The 18,250-nt window shown below is 36.6% G+C and overlaps 1 protein-coding gene across 1 annotated transcript in view; it reads right to left on the reverse strand.

Moving 5' to 3' along the window:
* The window catches only part of IMPG2 (interphotoreceptor matrix proteoglycan 2), a gene marked incomplete at its 5' end in the record, with an annotated part of 88,769 nt that overhangs the window by 11,496 nt on the left and 59,023 nt on the right, over positions 1–18,250 (reverse strand). The window contains one exon of the mRNA XM_081026618.1: positions 1,568–1,868. Within this exon, the coding sequence (XP_080882744.1) occupies positions 1,568–1,868 (301 nt within the window). The remainder of the gene's footprint in view (positions 1–1,567; positions 1,869–18,250) is intronic.

Here is an 18,250-nt window from a genome sequence, read left to right on the forward strand (position 1 = left end):
CACTCTTGAATATACCCATTTCCCTGAAATAACAAGATATTGGCTATTGAGCGGCCAATTGGCTCAGGGGTTGGAGCACAGTGCTCATAACACCAAGGTGGCCTGCTCAATTTCCACATGGACCAGTGACCTCCACAACTAGATTGAAAACAACGACTTGACATGGAACTGATAGGTCCTGGAAAAACAAACTGTTCCCCAACATTCTCCAATTAAAAAAAAAAAAGTATTAAAAAAAAGATATCGGCTATCGGCTATTGAAATAATTCATCTTCAAACCTTTGATTTTTTTTTAACTCCATGAAAATAAAGAATTGGTGTAAGTTCTAGGAATCTAATGTACAGCATGGTGATTATAGTTAATAATACTGTATTATATACTTGAACATTTGGCTGAGAGTAGATCTTAAATATTCTCATCACACAAAAAGAAATGGCAATTATGTGACATGATGGGGGTGTTAGCTAAGGCTATGGTGGTAATCATTTAGCAACATATAAGTGTATCAAATCAACACAATGTACACCTTAAACTTATACAGTGTTATACATCAATTACATCTCAATAAAGCTGGGGGAAAAAAGAAAAAAAAAAGAAAACAAAGAACTGGTGGTAACCCAATTGACAACAAAGACTAAATCTAATGGAAACTTAGGGAGAAAATTCTCTAGGAAATTTTGTCTTTGAATTTTCATTTCCCTGTTATGCTTATAGTCTATCATTCTTCAGGTTCACCTAATGTTCAAAATCCTGGACTCATTATTTATATCTTTGTTCTTCATCTTCCACTTTCACATGCACTCATATATTCCATGTTTAAGTCACATTGATTTTTCCTTTTCTCTACAACAACAAAATCATCTACTTGACTTTCATTTCTTTTATTTTTCTCCTCCCTCCTTCCAGTTCAAACCATTGTTTCTCAGTCTAGCTGTATAGGACACAGCTCCCTGGCCCATGCTGGTATTATGAGCCCACAGCTAGCCGTTGTTCACAATCTTAGCTATAGAGGGCGCAGCTCCATGGCCCCATGTGGGAATCGAACTGGTGACCTCGCCATTAGGAGCACGGCACTCCAAACACCTGAGTCACTGGGCCCTGATCTTCATTTCTTAATCTCTGCTGTAGCTGCCTTAGCTCAGGTTCTCCCCTTCTGAAGCCTAATGCAAGTGAAAAATCTATACAGTTGGCCCCCACAATTAATCCTATTAAAAACTACTGGAATAATCTCTGAAGCCGTTTGTTTACCACTCCAATATTCAATTAAGTATAGTAGTTCTTTAATAATAATTTAATTATATATTTTTAACAGGACCTTCAAAATACCTATTAATTGATCCCCACTCCAGCTCACCAAGCTCATTTTTTATTATTTACCTACTTGGATTCTCCATTCCAACCAATTAAATCTGGTTGTTCCCTTTCTCACACATCTTTCCCAAGACATTTCCTCCTAATGGATACTACCGTGCTATTCTATTAACCCTAATCTCTTCCTCTCCTCAAAACTCTTGTCACCTAATACACTAAAGTAAAAAAGTTTGAAAAGTGAGTAGAATTCCTTACCATCTTCTAATAAGTGAGATCCAGAATTCCTTTCCTCAGAAGCCACGGGCAAGCCCGTCTGAAGCACTGCTGTAGTGACAGAATGAAGAGTCAAGCCGCTAACCTCTAAAACCTCTGGGGAAGAACTGAGGCCCACCTTCGCGGGAAAGGCTAATGTGGGTGTAGACACTAAATCACCCAAAGGGCTTTCTGACCAGCGTTCCCTGCCAGTGACTGACAGAGGACCAGAGCTGAAATCAAGTGGTGAAATATTGCTGGTGGTGGATTCATCTGCTGAGGGCCATTCAGCTTGAAAGGTGTCCTGCGGGGAGAAATACGGCAAATGATATCACAGATAAAAGAAACATAAAAAAATGATTTTAAATACCACTTATTTATCTACATTCCCAGATTTTCTAGGCACAAGGAGACAATGTAATGGCCAGTGAAACAAGAAATCACTGGGGGAAGGAGGACCTGGGCTCTACAATCAAAAGATCTGGAATAATCAAATCCCAGTTCAACCACTTACTAGTTGCAAAATCTAAGGAAAACCCATGTACCTCTTGGCCCCTGGAAAGTGGGGATAGATGAGATGACATATTTAAAAGATCCCAAATAAAGTGAATTTATGAAAGAAATTATTGTTTTTCTTGCTTTAAATGGATCCTGTCCCTCTGTCTTAGATTAAAAACTTTAAATATACAGAAGTTACTAATATCTGTAATTTGTTTTCAAAGACCTAAGCACATTGCTCACAGCAGACAAGAACAATTAGCAATTTTATTCATCACTCTGAAAAACATTTAATTAATTACGATCTTTTGTTTTGATACGAAATGCCACCATGTCAAAATGTAGTCTGGTTACCTTGAACAAATAGCAATAACTGCGAAATGGCATCACACTTACAAAACACAATTTTCTCTTCCTCGTGACTTTTTTACTAATGTAGTACTAATATTACATTAAAATTCAGATTCAGGAATAGAAAAGTAGACACAAACACAATCCTTGAACATGCTAATTATTTAATACTATGAAGATTAGTCTATGTTAAAAAAGTTGATGCTAAGAGGTAAAATGACCATGACATTTGGTGGGAGTTTGTATATTTTCATCTGTGCTGGGTTATGAATAACCAGAAAACAAGAAGTGTCATATGCATAGAAGGAATTCATAACATATATCCTAGGTGAAAACTGAAAAAGAAAAATAGAAAAGAATAATCATCCTCTACCCTAAAAAGCATTACAATCATAAGGAAGTTTTTATTTTTATTTTTTTAAGTTTTAGAAGAGTTTATTTGAGCCAAATTGATGACATATGCAAGGGAGCAAGATCTCAAATGCTCCCATGGAAGCTTTTTTATTTATTTTTTATTTTTTTTTCTCAGTTGCAGTTGATATTCAATTATTCTGGCAACCCTCAGTTTGTTATCTGTATCTATGAGTCTGTGTCTTTTTTGTTTGTTCATTTATACTATTCTTTAGATTCTACACATACGTGAGATCATATGGTATTTGTTTCTCAGCCTGACTTATTTCACTTAGCATAATATCCTCTAGGTCCATCCATATTGTCGCAAATGGTGAGATTTCATTATTTTTATGGGCCAATAATATTCCATTGTATATATATAGCACATTTTCTTTATCCAATTGTCTCTTGATGGGCACTTGGGTTGCTTCCATTTCTTGGCTATTGTAAATAGTGCTGCAACAAACATAGGGGTGCAAATACCTTTTCGAATTAGTGTTTTGGATTTCTTTGGATAACTACCCAGGAGTGGAATTGTTGGGTCATAAAATAGTTCTATGTTTAGTTTTTTGAGGAGTCTCCCATGGAAGCTTTTTAAAAACACCAATGCCCAGATCCCACCCGCCAGAGATTCTAACTTAATTGAACTACATTCTAGTACATTCTAGTAATTCTAATTACATTCCAGTCTATGGTCATAAAATAAAACAGAACCTACTGACCTATGGAGAGATTCAAATCAGTGTCATGACCTAGTTAGTCTTTTATGCTTTGCCTACACATCTCTTCTTGTCTCTCCATCAAGGGTCTATGTGAGGAAACTTTAGACAGCACACTCTCCCAATCACAAGGGAGGGAATATGAAACAAGAAATCACTGGGCATGTCCCAATTTATCCCTTCTTTCAGTGACTAATGCATTGGAAAGATAACAATAGTCAGTCATTGGCTATATGCAGAAATACCCTCAGTTTCATCTACAACCTATAAACTAAAAGCATTCTGTCAAGTAAACTAATTTTCTTTTGTGGAACTCAGTGACACCCTCACTTCCTACCTTGTTCATGCTATTTTAATTTGGTCCTATTTTAAGTATGCCACAGTGCTGTTTATTCTTTATTTATCACCACCGCAGATCTTCCTCTTTCCTGCTCTCTGAGCTGGGAGGCTAACTGCAGTTAACTTCATCACCTCTACTCCCTCACTGTCTCCTGTTTGAAGACATTTAGAAGCATGAGCAGAGGATCAAAGGACATGCAGTGTGAAAGGTTGTGGTATTTCTTCCTTGGTCCCTCCAAGCCTCAATACTGTGTCTCTTACAGTAGCTGCATCCCTCCACAGTTGCAGCTCCAGCTCTCACTGGACTTGGGTAATAGCCTTTCCTCCCCTTGCCCTATAATCCAATGGTTGGTAATGGCTTCTCACAGTGATTAGTCTCTGTATATACCTCAATATCCCTATTTTACTCCCTTAACCCTACACATACTACCATCTAAGCAATTCTGTAACTATTGAGACCCTGGCTGGACCATGTTCTGTAGTCCAATGCATTTTAAAAATCCATAAAGTTTTCAGTCATTTCTGTCAAAAAGTGACTACAGTTGACCGTTGAACAACACAGGGGTTAGGGGCACCAACCCCGCACCATGAAGTAAAAATTCTACATATAACTTTTGAATCCCCCAAAACTTAACCACTAATAGTCTACTGTTGACCAGATGCCTTACCTATAACATAAACAGTTGATTAACACATACTGTATTTTGCCGTGTACAATGCGTACTTTTTTGCCCAAATTTGTGAGGGAAAATTAAGGATGCGAATTATACATGGGTAGTACTAATTCCGTAGCTACACAAATATATTTTTAATTCTTTTATTTATGCTTATGAGTAAAAAGTGTAACTCTAGAAATCAATAACGATATCCATATGCAAAATAATACTCTGAAATACAATAATCGGTTGTGTTGAATTTACGACCATCTTGCAACAACAAAGAGTTCTTGGCCTTCTATGATGCATAAATATCGTAAATTTGTTACCAGTACATGAAATTTCGTGTATCTTGTATCTGTTCTTGTATTCTATAATTATTTGTTACATCAAATTTCTTGTACCATAATATATTTAAAAAATAAATGCTAAAATTCCTTTATAATACAAAAAACAAGTACCTAAATGTAAACAAATAAAAATCTGAATTAAAAAATTAAAACCAAAGATTTCTTTTCCCTGAAAGTTTGGGCCAAAAATGTGGATGCACATTTTATGTGGGAGCACATTACAAATGGCAAAATATGGTATTTTGTATGTTATATGTATTATATACTGTACTCTTACAATAAGATCAGCTACAGAAAAGAAACTTTATTAAGAAAACCATAAAAAAGAAGAAATACATTTATAGTAATGTACATATTTATTGAAAAAAGTTCATATACAAGTGGACCCACACAGCTCAAACCTGGATTATTCAAGGGTCCACTGTACATAACTTGTAATGAAATACAAATGAACAAAAAAGAAGGAATGAGAATCAATTAAAATAATAACAATAACATGAATGAAAGGTGGTATTCTGGTTAAATTTAAATTAGAAATAAAGAATCTAGAAAGTTAAGAAGGAAATGAAAAAAAATGGATTGTGCAATATTAATTAATACTTTTTGGCAATGTGGTTTTGGTCAAAAAGAGGAATAGAACACATCTGGGCATTAGACTAGAGTATAACAACCTGAGTCTGTTGAAGTGAAATATCTCAGAGAAAAACAAGACATATGTAAAAGAAAGAAGCTGAAGGCCATCCTCAAATGACTAGCTGTAACAGCAAATGATCTATAAATAAGAAAAAAAAACTGTTTCAGATAAGAAATTACCTCTTGGGAATTCTCTGTCAGAAGTAAACCTGAGGGATAGTAAGACTTGATTCATAAGTAAGGCCAAAAAAGATTATCTAATCAGGGAGATTTCTGCTATGTTTCTGGTAGTTTTTAGTATTTTAAGAGTATATAATCATGAGGAACAGAGTTAACCTTAGATAACTCTATGCAAGGAAGGCAGCTTGCGATCACTGACCTCTATACAGGGTGCTCCTATATAATCTATCACCAAATAGACACACAAAGTTGCCTTGCATTTATGCCTAGAGGGTCTAACATTTTCTGTATCCTCAAGAATGGACCAGAGTAATATCAGCAAGAAAGCCAACTAAGACATCCCTCACTCATATGCCCCGCTCAACAAGAATTTGACATCCCTCCATGGACAAAGCACCTCTGTGGGAGCTATGGGATCCAGCACCGTACACGAGGGACCCAGGAGGAGTCTCGTGCACCCATGTACTGGGTAATAAGCACACAAACCTTGGCCCCAGCTGTGGACGCTGTTTGGCCCATGAATTGTCTCCAGCTCCTCTCGGCCACAGTCTGGGAGCCCCTAGAGAACACTGAGTTAGACAAGCACCACAGATGAGACAGCCTTTGTGGAAGTCCAGGAGTCCAGCAAAGGAGTTCCAACACACTGTTGGAAAAAACCTATCTGAGTTCGGACACACTGGAAGAAGTAAGAGGAAATGTTTCACTTTACCGGCATCAACACCTCCCCCAAGGCAGCACAGTTCAGTGCCAAGAGAACACTTTTCGGCAAATGATTTCTCCCACAGGGGAAAATGAGAGCATGTGAGTGAGCACCTGGCCTCCCCAACTGTGCAGAACCTTCCTAAAAAGTCCTATTTCTCTCTCACTCCACACAGAGTACGTAATTGAGTCATAAGCTGCACAACCAGGGGGTGGTAAGTGGTGGGTAGAACAGAAGCCAGGATTCTGAACATATCAAAGGGATGCTGATCCTACTAACCACTTGGTGGACTCCATGAGTAGACCTGACCATGAGTCTCTGAGATACCTCAGCCATGGGTCTTCCCCTACTGTCCCATGAGCAACTCCAGTACTCAGCATGCCTCACTCTTACATACCTTTCCCCCACCCCATGGCCAGCTCCTTATGCACACTCCCCACAGCAGAGAGAGTGCACTCTGGCAGACAGCTAGTGAGCAGGCACAGAAAGCTGGCCCAAATCTGTCGGCCAGGCACAGACCACAAACTTGAACTTTAGCACCACTCTTGGAAAAGCAAAAGGGAGGCTATGAACACTCAGCCTTGTGCATTGCAGGATCAAGAGAGGGCATATAGGCTTAAGCATTCTGCCATAGGTAAAAAGCAAGAAGTGTGGAGGAGGGGAATCTGTAAAAGGTTTGAGAAACACCCTGGAATCCCTAGCAGGACTGATGGAAGGTATTTCCCTCCTAAAGTTAATCAGTAAAGACTGGAGGTAGTAAGTGCTACTTCAAATGTGAAGATAGCAATTTAAGACTTCAAGAAACACACAAAAAATCAAAGAAACATGCCTTCATCAAAAGATAGCAAATAATCGCCCAGTAGCCAACCCCAAAGACATGGATTTCTGCAATTTACCTGGCAAAGAATTAAAAATAGCTGTTTGAAAGAAGTTCAATAAGCTACAAGAAAAACAAGAAAGACAATTCAATGAAATCAGAAAACAATGCAGAAACAAAATAAGAAATTTAACAAAGAGATAGACATCACAAAAAAGACAAATTCTGGAGCTGAACAATACAATGAATGAAATAAAGAATATATTAGAGAGCATCAGCAAAAGAATAGATAGAGCAGAAAAAAAAATCTGTGAAGTAGAAGACAGGATCTTTGAAATTATCCAGTCAGAAGAGAAGAAAAAAAAAGAGTGGGGGTAAAAATCCTACATAAATTATACACCATCAAAAGAAGCAATCTGTGAATTATTGGAGTCCAAGAAAAAGCAAAAGAGAGAAGAGGGCAGAAAGCTTAAAGATAATGGCTGAGAACTTCCCAAACATAGGGAGAGATTTGACCATTCAATTTCACAAAGCTCATAGGCCCCCAAGGAAATTCAATTCAAAATATCTTCTCTAAGACACATTATAATAAAACTGTCAAAATAAAAAAAAATAAAAAAACAAAGAGAATCATACAAGCTGCAAGAGAAAAGTAGCTTGTCACTTATAAGGTAACCCACATTAAACTAGTCTAATTCCCGAGCAGAAACCTTGTAGGCCAGGAGAGATTGCGATGATATATTCAAAGTGCTGAAAATTTTTTAAAACTTCCAACTAAGAATACTTTATCCAGCACAGCTGTCCTTCAGAAATAAAGGAGAGATAAAGATATTCCTAAAGAAACAAAATCTGAGGGAGTTCATCACCACTTGCATTACAAGAAATGCTAAAAGAAGTTCTTCAAACTGCAATGAAAGGACAACAATGCATAACATGAAAATATACAAAACACTGGTAAAGGTAAATATGTAGTCAAATACTGTAATATATAACTCTAGTAAAAAGGTTGAACAAAAGTATTAAAAAATAATAACTATAGCCACAATAATATATTAAAGGATATACAATATAAAAATTGGTAAATTGTGACATCAAAAATATAAAAGGTGGGGGAATGTAAAAGACTAAACTTTATGTATGCCATCTAAATTGTTAACATAAAATAGACTATTTTATGTATAACATGTTTTATGTAAGCCTCATGGTAACCACAAAGAAAACCACAAAGAAAAAACCTCCAGTAGATACACAAAAGATAAAAAAGAAGAAAATCAAGGCATACATCAAATCATCAATTCACAAAGGAAGATGCCAAGAGAAAAAGACAGGAGAAAAGGAAGAACAAAATAGCCACAAAACAATAAGATGGCATTAGTAAGTCCTTACCTATCAATATTACTCCAAATATAAATGGATTAAATTCTCTAGTCAATAGGCAGAGTAGCTAGATGGACTTTTTTTTATATATATATATGCTGCCTACCGGAGACTTACTTCAGCTTTAAGGACCCACATAAACTCAAAGTGAGGGATGGTGTGCACATCAAAGTGCACACCAAAAGAGAACAGGGGTGCCTATACTTATATTAGACAAAATAAACTTAAATTCAAAAGCTGTAACAAGAGACAAAGAGGTCATTATATAGCGGTAAAAAGGTCAATTAATCAAGAGGATGTAACAATCATAAATACTGGCGCTGCCAAAAAATGTATGCACATGACTTGTATTCATCTTTTACTGTTGGTATATTTGAGTATTACAATTTAAATACAGTTTTTTCCTCTCTTAAAATGTGTATACTTTTCTTGGCACCCTCTGTATATATGTACCCAACATTGGAGCACCAATATATATCAAGCAAATACTGACAGATCTTTGGGGAGAAATAGATAACAATACAATAATATTAGGGATTTCAATACCCCACTTTCAACATTGGATAAATCGTCCAGAGAGAAAGTCAATAAGGACATTTGGGACTTGAACTTTATTTTAAACGAAATGAACCTAACAAACATATACAGAACATTCCACCCAATAGCACCAGAATACAGAGTCTCCTCAAGTGCACGTGGAACATTCTCCAGGACAGAACATGTGTTACGTCACAAAACAAGTCTTAACAAATTTCAGAAAACTGAAATCATACCAAGTATCTTCTCTAACTACAGTGGTATGAAACTAGAAATTAGTAACAGGGAGGAAAACAGGAAAATTCATAAATATATGGAAATTAAACAACCAATGAGTCAAAAAAAACCAAAGGGGCAATAAAAACTCTTGAAACAGGGAGTGGACTATGACTCACAGTAGCAGCGGAGATGACAATGATGATTAGTCAGATTTTAAAGATTAAAATTCATATGTTTTGTCATTTTATTTGAAACATTTCATTAATATGTTTTGTATGACATCCATATGCCCATTTTTAGGGAATTAAAATACTTTTTGGTTTAAAATGTCTTTCTACACGTTTCCATAAAGCAAAATAATTGCATTATTTAAACACAGAAACATGTATTTTACATTCACAGTAGGGCATACTATATATTATAGCATTTGCTTGTATATATTTTATAGTTTGTAATACAGAGCTTGTCTTTAAGATTTAAAGTTAGACTTAAAATTTTTGTTAATGTTCACTAGCTTTATCCTATTTTAAATTATCTGCTTATATGTTTAACATGCCATTTTTAATGTTCTCTGTAAATTTTCTGGGTTGTAATATAACGCCATTGTGTTTTTAAAAAAAAGAAATAAAAGAAAAAACATATTAATCACCAATAAATATGTATGTTAGCATTTTAAAAGTATTTTTATAAAGTTTCTTTAATAATAATAAACATATAACTTGAATCAAAATAATGTCTTGAAACAAACAAAAATGGAAACACAACATATCAAAACTTATGGGATGCATAAAAAGCAGTTCTAGGAGAAAAGAATATAACAATGCTACAATAAGAAAGGAAGATCTCAAATAAACAACTAACTTTACATCTTACAGAATTAGAAAAGAAAGAACAAACTAAGCCCAAAGTTATCAGAAAGAAGAAAATATCAAAGATCAGAGTAGAAAGGCAATAGGAAAGATCAATAAAACTAGTAGCTGTTTTTTTTAAAAGATTAAAAAAATTGAAAAACCTTTACTAGACTAAAAGAAAAGAGAAGACTCAAATAAATAAAATCAGAAATGAAAGAGGAGACATTACTACTGATAACACAAAAATACAAAGGAACACAACAGAATGCTGTGAACAACCATACATCAACAAACTGGTTAGCCCATGAGAAATGGATAAATTCCTAGACACATACAACCTACCAAGACTGCATCATAAAGAAATAGAAAATCTAAACAGACCAATTACTAGTAAATAGATTGAATCAGTAATAAAAAGAAAAACCTCTCAACAAAGAAAAGTCCAGACCCAGAAATTTCACCAGTGAGTTCTAACAAACTTTTAAAGAATAATGAATGCCTATCCTTCTTAAACTCTCCCAAAAAACTGAAGAGGAGGGGATATTCCCAAACTTATTTTACAAGGCCAGCATTACCGATACCAAAACCAGACAAAGACACTACAAAAAAAGAAAACTATAAGCCAATATATACATAAAACAATAATAATCTGTTTACCATATGTGCTACATGTTATAATAAAAATACTAAATGTGATATACCACATTAATAGATGAAGGATAAAAATCATATAATCATTTCAATATATGCAGGAAAAGCATTTAACAAAATACAACATCAATGCATGATAAAGAACTCTCGCTTCTTCTTCTGGGTCATCAAAATGGCGGCGTGCGGTGAGCTTCTGTAAAGTTCCCCTGGAATTTAAAACTAATCGAACAACAATAACTCCACAAAGGACTCCCTGCACAGCAGCCAGGCAAGGCGAACAGGCCCACTACTGAATTCACCGAAAGGTGGGAGAATCGCGCAAGCGGGGGTGGAGGGAAGGGAGAAGTGCAGAGACAGAGCCATGCGGGCGCAGGACACAGACCTAGCTCAGTGCGCTGAGCTCGCTGCATCCCGGAACTGCCACAGCTGCGAGAGGGAAGGACTCGGACTGCTAGGGCTCCACTTACGGCCCACAGGGTTGAGGGGGCAGCATACAACACGGCTGAACCCAACGCTCACGGCAGAGACCTCAGAGGAAAGACTGAGGGAAGAAGGCTGAAAACGGTGGTTTAAACCCTCAATGCGGAAAGGAGAATGGAAGCCTTAGGCACTGAGACTAGCCGCCCCTCCCTACCCTCCCAGAGCTCGCCCCGCCCCCACCTGCTCGGTGCTAGAAGAGGTACAGTAGCAGTGTAAGATCAAAAGAACAGAATATTTGCTGTTCTGAGAACTTTGGACCGCAGACACAGATTTGCAGCCCAACTACTTCTGGCAAAGGGGAGGGAGCTGTGGAAGCGGGACCGGCTGTGGTGGTGGTTGCTGCCATTGCTCTGGGCCACCTCTCCCAATTCACCCCACCACTAGCCCCACCTATCTGGGCGGATCCCTGCAGGAGTAAACAGAACTGCTGAAACATACGAGCTCTGAATCTGGTGCAGAGAGAGCTTTGGAACTTCGAAAGCTCTCCGCATCCCCACAGGGACTTGGCGACCTGTGACCCAGGCGAATTGTTAACAGAGGAGAAGCCCATTTCCCAGGGAATCCCCCCATTGTGTGAGAAGCTGGAATACTGCAGAGAAAACATAGCACTACTGTGTGAGAGAGGAAAAAAAGTTGTTAGATGGGGGGGGTAGGGATAAGGGGAAAGGTGAAGGGATTAGGAAGCAGCTGGTAACCACAAGATGGCCTCAGGGTTTTTGAAAATTAATTTGGGAATGTATTCAATAATGTTGTAGGCTCGGGCGAGGTCGGAGGGATAGTGGATAGGGGGAGGGGGTTCACAGTGTGAGGGATATAAATGATGAACATCTAAGTAGTACCTTGTCTTGTACACCTGAAACTAATAAAATAAAATTTAAAAAAGGCTGCAGTTGGAGAGAAAATAAAACCTTCTACTAACAAGTATTGGAAAACAAAAGAAAGACCTCTTCCTATTAACCTGTTGAAGAACCCACTCCTGTAGATGTCTAGGAAGAGAAATAATACATCAGTAATTGCCATGAATAACCAAGGCACCAAGACACCTCAGAAAGAAAGTAAAAAGTCTCCAGAAAAGGAACTTAAAGATATGGAAATATGTGACTTAAATGACAGAGAATTCAAGATTGCAGTTCTGAAAAAACTCAACAGGATGCAAGAAAACACAGAAAGCCAATTTAATGAACTCAGAAACGCAATCAAAGAACAACATGAGCATTTTATGAAAGAGATTGAAATTTTAAAAAAGAACCAAATGGAATTTCTGGACATTAAGAACTCAATAGAAGAAATTAAGACTGAACTAACCAGCTTAGGTAGTAGAGTTGACCAGATGGAGGAAAGAAACAGTAACATCGAAGATAGAAACCTAGAAATTACACAGATGGAAGAAGAAAAAGACTTGAGACTTAAAAGAAATGAAAGAACTCTACAAGAACTTTCTGACTCTATCAGAAAGAGCAATATAAGAATAATGGTCATAACAGAAGGAGAAGAAAGAGAGAAGGGAACAGAGAATATATTCCAAACAATCGTTGATGAGAACTTCCTAAACTTGTGGAAAGAACTGGATCCTCGAATCCAAGAAGCAAATGGAACACCTAATTACCTCAATCCCAAAAGGCCTTCTCAAACGCACCTTGTATTGAAGCTGTCTAAAATCAATGACAAAGAAAGAATCCTCAAGGCAGCCAGGGAAAACAAGACGGTAACCTACAAAGGAAAGCCCATTAAATTATCATCAGATTTTCAGCAGAAACTCTACAAGCCAGGAAGGAGTGGAACCAAATAGTCAAACCATTGAAATAGAGAAATTATGAGCCAAGAATAATATATCCAGCAAAGATATCCTTTAGATATGAAGGAGGAATAAAGACCTTTCCAGACATACAGAAGCTGAGGGAATTTTTAATACACGACCTGCACTACAAGAAATAATAAAGGAGGCTATTCAACCACGATCAACAGGGACAATTTGTGGCAACATAAAAACGGGGAGAGTAAAGGCCCGAACCGGAATATGGCAATGGAGAAAGTAAGCGTGCTGAAGAAAATGGAATACTCTAAATATCAAACTTTCTTTTACATAAACTTAAGGGTAATCACTCAAAAAAAACCCAAAACTGAAATATGTACTGTAATAAAAGAAGAAACAGAGGAAAACATCATAGAATACCACCACACAGAAATAATAGACAACAACAAAAAGGCAAAGAAACAATGGAGACACAGCCTTACCAGAAAACTAAAGATAGAAAGACAGGAAATCCTCATGTATCAATAATCATCTTAAATGTAAATGGACTGAACTCACCAATAAAAAGGCACAGAGTATCAATTAGTTTGGATCAAAAAACTAAACCCAACCATATGCTGTCTCCAAGAGACACATCTCAGCTACAAGGACAAGCATAGACTCAAAGTGAAAGGGTGGAAATTGACATTCCAAGCAAATGGTACCCAGAGAAAATCAGGTGTAGCCATACTGATATCAGATGAAACAGACTTCAGGGTGAAAAAGATAACAAGAGACAAAGATAGACATTTCATAATGGTAAAGGGGACTATACAACAAGAAGACATAACAGTCATCAATATTTATGCCCCCAATCAGGGAGCACCAAAATATACCAAGCAACTACTAACAGAACTAAAGGGAGAAACTCTCCAAAACAGAATTAAACTAGGGTTCTTAAATACATCATTGACAGCTATGGATAGATCATCCAAACAGAAAATAAATAACGAAATAGCAGCCCTAAATGACACATTAGATGAAATGGACATAATTGAAATATATAGAGCACTTCATCCTAAAACATCAGACTCTACATTCTTTTCGAGTGTACATGGAACATTCTCAAGGATAGACCATATATTGGGACATAAAATCAGCCTCAGCAAATTTAAGAAGATTGAAATCATACTAAGCATATTCTCTAATCACAAGGCTTTGAAATTGGATATCAACTGTAATAAGAAAGCAGGATAAAACACAAATACATGGAGATCAAAAAACATACTTTTAAAGAACGACTGGGTCAAAGAAGAAATTAGAGGAGAGATCAAAAAATACATAGAAACAAATGACAATGAAAATACATCCTACCAAAATTTTTGGGATGCAGCAAAAGCAGTTTTAAGAGGGAAATTTATATCATTACAGGCCTATCTCAAGAAACAAGAAAAATCCCAAATAAATAACCTCATGTTACACCTTAAAGAACTAGAAAAAAAAGAACAAGCGAAACCCAAGGTCAGCAGAAGAAAGAGGATAACAAAAATCAGAGCAGAACTAAATGAAATAGAGAACAAAAAGACAATAGAAAAAAATGAATGTGAAAAGAGCTGGTTATTTGAAAAGATTAACAAAATTGACAAACTCTTGGCTAGACTCACTAAGAGATAAAGGGATAAGACACTAACAAAATCAGAAATGAAAAAGGGGAAGTTATCACGGACACCACAGAAATACAAAGATCAGCCAAGAATACTATGAGGACTATATGCCACCTAATTCAATAACCTAGAAGAAATGGACAAGTTCTTAGAAACATATAGCCTTCCAAGGCTGAACCATGATGAACTGGAAAATCTAAACAGACCGATCACCAGTAATGAAATTAAATCAGTTATCAAAAACCTTCCCCAAAGCAAAAGTCCTGGACCGGATGGCTTCACTAGTGAATTCTACCAAGCCTTCAAAAAGGATCTAATACCAATCCTGCTCAAACTCTTCCAAAAAATTGTAAAAGAGACAGTACTCCCGAACTCATTTTATGAGGCCAACATTACCCAGATACCAAAACCTGGTAAGGACAACACAAAAAGAGAAAACTACAGACCAACATCTGTGATGAATACAGATGCAAAAATCCTAAACAAAATTCTAGCAAATCGAATACGACAATGCATTAAAAAAATTATTAATCACAACCAAGAGGGGTTCATCCCAGGGGCACTAGATGGTTCAACATCTGCAAATCCATCAATGTGATACATCACATAAACAAAATAAAGGACAAAAATCATATGATTATATCAATTGATGCAGAAAAAGCATTTGACAAGATACAACACCCATTTATGATTAAAACACTTAATAAAATAGGTATAGAAGGAAAATACCTTAACATAATAAAGGCCATATATGACAAGCCCTCAGCTAATCTCATAATTAATGGTGAAAAACTGAAGCCCTTTGCTCTACGTTCAGGAACACGACAGGGCTGTCTCCTATCACCTCTGCTTTTCAACATAGTGTTGGAAGTCCTTTCCAGAGCAATCAGGAAAGAGAAAGAAATAAAAGGCATCCAAATTGGGAATGAAGAAGTTAAATTGTCACTCTTTGCAGATGACATGATGCTATATATAGAAAACCCTAAAGACTCCACCAAAAAGCTATTAGAAACAATCAACGAATACAGTAAAGTTGCTGGCTATAAAATCAACGTACAAAAGTCCATTGCATTCCTATGTACTAACAATGAAATCTCAAAAGAACAAATACAAAAGACAATTCCTTTTGCAATTGCAGCAAAAAGAATAAAATATCTAGAAATAAACTTAACCAAGGATGTGAAGGACCTATATGCTGAAAACGATAAGACATTTTTGAAAGAAATTGAAGAAGACACAAAGAAATGGAAAGACATTCTGTGCTCATGGATTGGAAGAATCAACATGGTTAAAATGGCCATATAACTCAAAGCAATATACAGATTTAATGCAATCCCCATCAAAATCCCAATAGCATTTTTTAAAGAAATAGAACAAAAATGATCAGGTTTGTTTCGAACCACAAAAGACCCCGAATAGACAAAGCAATCTTAAGACAAAAGAACAATACTGAAGGTATCACACTCCCTGACTTTAGCTTGTACTACAGGGCTACAATAATCAAAACAGCATGGTATTGGCAGAAAAACAGACACATCAACCAATGGAATAGAATTGAGAACCCAGAAATAAAACCACATAAATATGGACAGGTAATTTTTGACAAAGAAGCTAAAAGCATACAATGGAGGAAATACAGCCTCTTCAATAAATGGTGCTGGGAGAATTGGATAGCCACGTGCAAAAGAATGAAACTGGACTGCTATCTGTCACCATGTACCAAAATTAATTCAAAATGGATCAAAGACTTAAGCATAAGACCTGACACAATAAACTGCATAGAAGAAAACATAGGTACTAAACTTATGGACCTTGGGTTCAAAGAGCATTTTATGAATTTGACTCCAAAGGCAATGGAAGTTAAAGCTAAAATAAACAAATGGGACTATATGAAACTTAAAAGCTTCTGCACAGCGAAAGAAACCATCGAAAAAATAAAGAGGCAACCAACTGAATGGAGAAGATTTTTGCAAACAGTGCTTCCAATAAGGGGCTAATATCCATAATATACAAGGAACTCATGAAGCTCAACAACAAAAAAACAAACAACCCAATTGAAAAATGGGCAGAGGACCTGAAGAGACATTTCTCCAAAGAGGACATACAAATGGCAAATAGACACATGAAAAAATGCTCAATATCACTAATCATCAGAGAAATGCAAATAAAACCCACAATGAGATATCACCTCACCCCAGTCAGAATGGCTATCATCAACAAGACAAATCGTAACAAGTGTTGGAGAGGCTGTGGAGAAAAAGGAACCCTCATACACTGTTGGTGGGAATGCAGACTGGTGCAGCTGTTATGGAAGGCAGTGTGGAGGTTCCTCAAAAAATTACAAATAGAATTACCATATATGACCCAGCAATCCCTGTCCTGGGTATCTACCAAAAAAATCTGAAAACATTTATCCATAAAGATAGGTGTGCTCCAATGTTCATTGCAGCTTTGTTTACGGTGGCCAACACATGGAAACAACCAAAATGTCCTTCGATAGATGAATGGATAATGAAGTTGTGGTATATATACACAATGGAATACTATTCGGTGGTAAGAAAAGATGATATAGGAACATTTGTGACAACATGGATGGATCTTGAGAGTATAATGCTAAGTGAAATAAGTCAGACAGAAAAAGCAGAGAACCCTATGATTTCACTGATATGTGGTATGTAAATCAAAAACAACAAAAGAACAAGACAAACAAATGAGAAACAAAAACTCATAGACACAGACAATAGTTTAGTGGTTACCAGAGGGTAAGGGGGAGTGGGGGGTGGAAGATGAGGGTAGGGGGGATCAAATATATGGTGATGGAAGAAGAACTGACTCTGGGTGATGAATACACAATGGGATTTATAGATGATGTAATACAGAATCCTACACCTGAAATCTATGTAATTTTACTAACAAATGTCATCCCAATAAATTTAAAAAAAATACTCTCAACAAGTTGGTCCAAGTGTATGAATTTGTAGTTATAATATGAATAAGTTCTGGGTATCTAACATACAATCTGGTGACTATAGTTAACAATATTGTGCTATATACTACTAAGTGGCCTAAAGAGTAAATCTTAAGTGTTCTCACCACACACACACACACACACACACACACACACACACACACATAATTATGTGAAATAACAGAAACATTAACTAACACTACTGTGGTAAACATTTCATAATACATAAGTATATCAAATCACCACATTGTACACCTTAAATTTATACAACGTCATGTGTCGATTGTCTCAATAAAGCTGAGGGGAGGGAGAGAATGGACCAGGTGGAGAGAGTAAGAATTCAATTTCAGATAAATAAAAAGACAACAGATTGGAGCCCATAATGTGGAAGAAAAAAAAATAAGTAAAAATACCAGCTTTTGTCTTGCCAAAGGTTCAGGTGCTTTATAAGGCCATCCTTGGGCATATAAAAATCTTATGTTGCGGGGCTGGCCCGGTGGCTCAGGTGGTTGGAGCTCTATGCTCCTAACTCCAAAGGCTACCGGTTTGATTCCCACATGGGCCAGTGGGC

This window comes from Rhinolophus hipposideros (assembly GCF_964194185.1).
Source record: "Rhinolophus hipposideros genome assembly, chromosome: 2".
NCBI lineage: Eukaryota > Metazoa > Chordata > Mammalia > Chiroptera > Rhinolophidae > Rhinolophus > Rhinolophus hipposideros.